The following is a 3,023-nucleotide window of genomic DNA, read 5'->3' on the forward strand; positions in this document are numbered from 1 at the left end:
AGTCAAATGGATTTGTGTGCCACCAAGAAGGTGATCAGCTGCACCTGATTGATTTCACCAGTCATTTTTAGGAGGGGGCTGATCCTTTTTCCAACTCAGTGAATCTGTTTTTTTTTTCTTTCGTTTTTCTGACATGTTGGCGTTTTATCTTTCACTTGGATGTTATAAGTTGCACTGAGTACATACAGCTGGATAAAACAAAAACTGTGTCCGTCTTCATTTCAGGCTGCAAAGCAACAAAATGTGATTATTTTAAACGGGGCTGATTTTTTTTCTATACCCACTGTATATACACAAATACATGCATGCTGTTTGCTGATGTGTGTCGTCTGATATCCACAGGATTGCGCCACAGCTGGTCTTTAAACATTACCAGGCTCCTGACCAGGTTGTGTTAGTGTTGTGTCAGAAGTGCATCCACTCAGAATATTCGATAATTAAATTTGACGATTTTTGTGAATAAAATATGATCAATGCTGCAAATTTCACTCGTTTGAATCCAAAATGTCTCTTCCAAACACAGAGATAAAGTTTATCTTTGCGGTACAAAGTTGATTCATCACTGTTGTTATGTTTCTAGACCGATTAAGGAATTCATAAATCTTCTAACTCACATCTTTGTTTCCCACAAGCAGTAGCAATGAATAAATACGCCCTTACCTCTTGTATCGGGAGATGAAGTAGAAGTTTCAAGATTTCCCACCCGGTGTCCGTGCTGCTATGGGACTTCGACAGGAGATTTATATTCAAGTTCAGATAATAGGTTACTCTCAATAAAATACTCAGAGACTTGTTTAAAAGAAGTTTAACTCATCACCATAGGAAATGGTTTCGCTTTATTAAAAACAATAACTCATAAGTAATAAAATCAAAAGTAAACAGCGAGAAGTCTTCACCTCGAATTGTGGCAAAAGCAAATCTGATACAACAGTCGATTATATAGTGGGAGGCGTTTACAATATTTCTCCTTTGCAAAGCATTCAGCATCGGGCTCTACACTGTGTATATGCAATGTGTGAGTAACTCAGAAGCCAAACACTCCTGTCTTGTTTCAATTCATAATTCAAAAGCATATAAATGGGCCTAATGTTGTGAGCTAGTTCTTCAGTCAGTGAAACATGCAGTAAGCAAATTGGAATAATTGCATGCATTATTTTATGTGAGGTTATGATGCATTATCCCATGGAACACAACTGGAGTTATCATCAGAATATCAAATGCATTTTGGGTCGATCTGTGTGTGTAATGTCTATGAGGTTAATAAGAACACTTTCTGAGTTTTTAATGCTCCTTTTATTATTGGTTTCTCAGCAGCTCTGGTTCCACTGAATTTCTCATTTAGTGTTTCTGGTGTCTGTTGTGGAGATAAACACATCTGACATAATGATTTCAGTGCAGGAGTTTATTGAAAATATATGAATTGTTGATTCATTTCAGTTACACATTAAAAGAAGAGACCCAAAACAAAGAAGAACAATTCATAAACAGACATAAGTTTATGATAGTGATTTTCCTACATGATTTACTAAGTTACACAGTTATTAGAAAACAGGAAACAATTAAACATTAAATTGATTGTTTTGTTGTTTATTTCTGAGAAGAACTGTAATGTTTCTAAGACACACGTTTGATCTTCATGCTGATGGATTTCATTCCGACAGTGTAACCCTTCCATGTTGACCAAACATTTCCAATGGCGTAAAGGGTGGGATCTTTCCCCCATAAATACACACCGTTGGGGTTTGCATAGTGACATTTTGAGTACCAAAATGCCCCAAGAAACTGTTTGGCACAGTTATTTACATAGACATCTTGGTCTTTGTCGAAGGTGGAGAACTTGAATCCATTATGGTAAGATAAAGAGTCGCCTGCAGAGAAGAGAAGCGTCACTAAGGACAGTAACCCAATGGAAATGTGTTTTCATGAGTATAAATGAAAGTATCCTACCTGCACCTCCATCTTTGAATCCAGAAACTTTTAGTTTATACTCGCCAGCTTCAGGACCCACAGAGAAAGACGAGTACAGAGCAAACACTTTATTTCCTTCAAAGTCCTCCAGATCCACTCTCAGCATGTACTTGTTGTTACGTGTCAGCTGGTACATGTTCTCCAGCCCTGATCATACACACACATGAAGAACACCTTCAACCAAACACTGGACATGAACATCCACACAAAATTATGTTTTATTAAAGTTCGGGAGGAGCACGTTCAGATAATTAACACGAGAGGAGCACATTCAGTAATCAACTCAATTAACAAGATAAGAGATATATATACACTCTGGACTCTGGGTTCGGGCCAAATTCTGAGCTCGGAGCCCTCCCCTCAGACAGCACGCCAAATACACATAACCTTTACTCTATTTATTATATGTAAGTGTGAACTCGTGAACGGACACACGCTGTGAGATCTTACCCAGCCAGTATTCTCCCTCCACATTCCCAAATCCTCTCTTGTACTGATTCCACGGCCGATAGAAATTCACACTGCCGTCCATTCTCCTCTGAATCACCTGTGATGGGTTTATAGAGAATATATGATTCATAATGAATGTGCTGATGTGTGTTTAATGATCTAAAGTCGTACCGTCCATCCTCCTTTATCTTCTTCATTCCCATCTGAGATCATCTGACAGTAAACTGAGACAGGAATGTCTCCTGCTGGATAGATGGAGTAAATCCCACTGACTGTTTGTCCTGCTTTATAAAGGTCAGAACAGTCGACTGGCCAGTCTTTATGCTGACTGCATCCGCTCACCAGAGCAACAGAGAGAAGAGCCGCTAAAAACACCAACATCTACACGAGACACAGAGAGAAAGAGATGAACATCACACTGAAAGCATCTCTAGGAATGTAGAGTTATTGATGAACTTACTGCCATCTTCTCAATCTCTCCTCAGAAGATCACAGCAGAGATCTGTTTTATCTAGACGAAAATAATATAAACATTTTTATATTGTCTATTTTAATATATATTTTTTTTTCTGAAAGTTGTATTAATGTCTGAATATTCTGAGGTA

The 3,023-nt window shown here is 38.1% G+C and overlaps 1 protein-coding gene across 1 annotated transcript; it reads right to left on the reverse strand.

Annotated features, from left to right (window-relative positions):
* Positions 1–1,274: 1,274 nt before the first annotated feature.
* Positions 1,275–2,921, reverse strand: LOC107722593 (microfibril-associated glycoprotein 4-like). Its single transcript, XM_016531016.1, has 5 exons — positions 2,879–2,921; positions 2,590–2,799; positions 2,419–2,515; positions 1,948–2,115; positions 1,275–1,868 (listed from the first exon to the last, which is right to left on the reverse strand). Exons 1-5 carry the CDS (start codon positions 2,882–2,884, stop codon positions 1,615–1,617), a joined length of 735 nt encoding a protein of 244 aa, XP_016386502.1. The 5' UTR covers positions 2,885–2,921; the 3' UTR covers positions 1,275–1,614.
* Positions 2,922–3,023: the final 102 nt, after the last annotated feature.

This window comes from Sinocyclocheilus rhinocerous, unplaced genomic scaffold (assembly GCF_001515625.1).
Source record: "Sinocyclocheilus rhinocerous isolate Xijiao unplaced genomic scaffold, SAMN03320098_v1.1 scaffold161, whole genome shotgun sequence".
NCBI classification, from domain to species: domain Eukaryota; kingdom Metazoa; phylum Chordata; class Actinopteri; order Cypriniformes; family Cyprinidae; genus Sinocyclocheilus; species Sinocyclocheilus rhinocerous.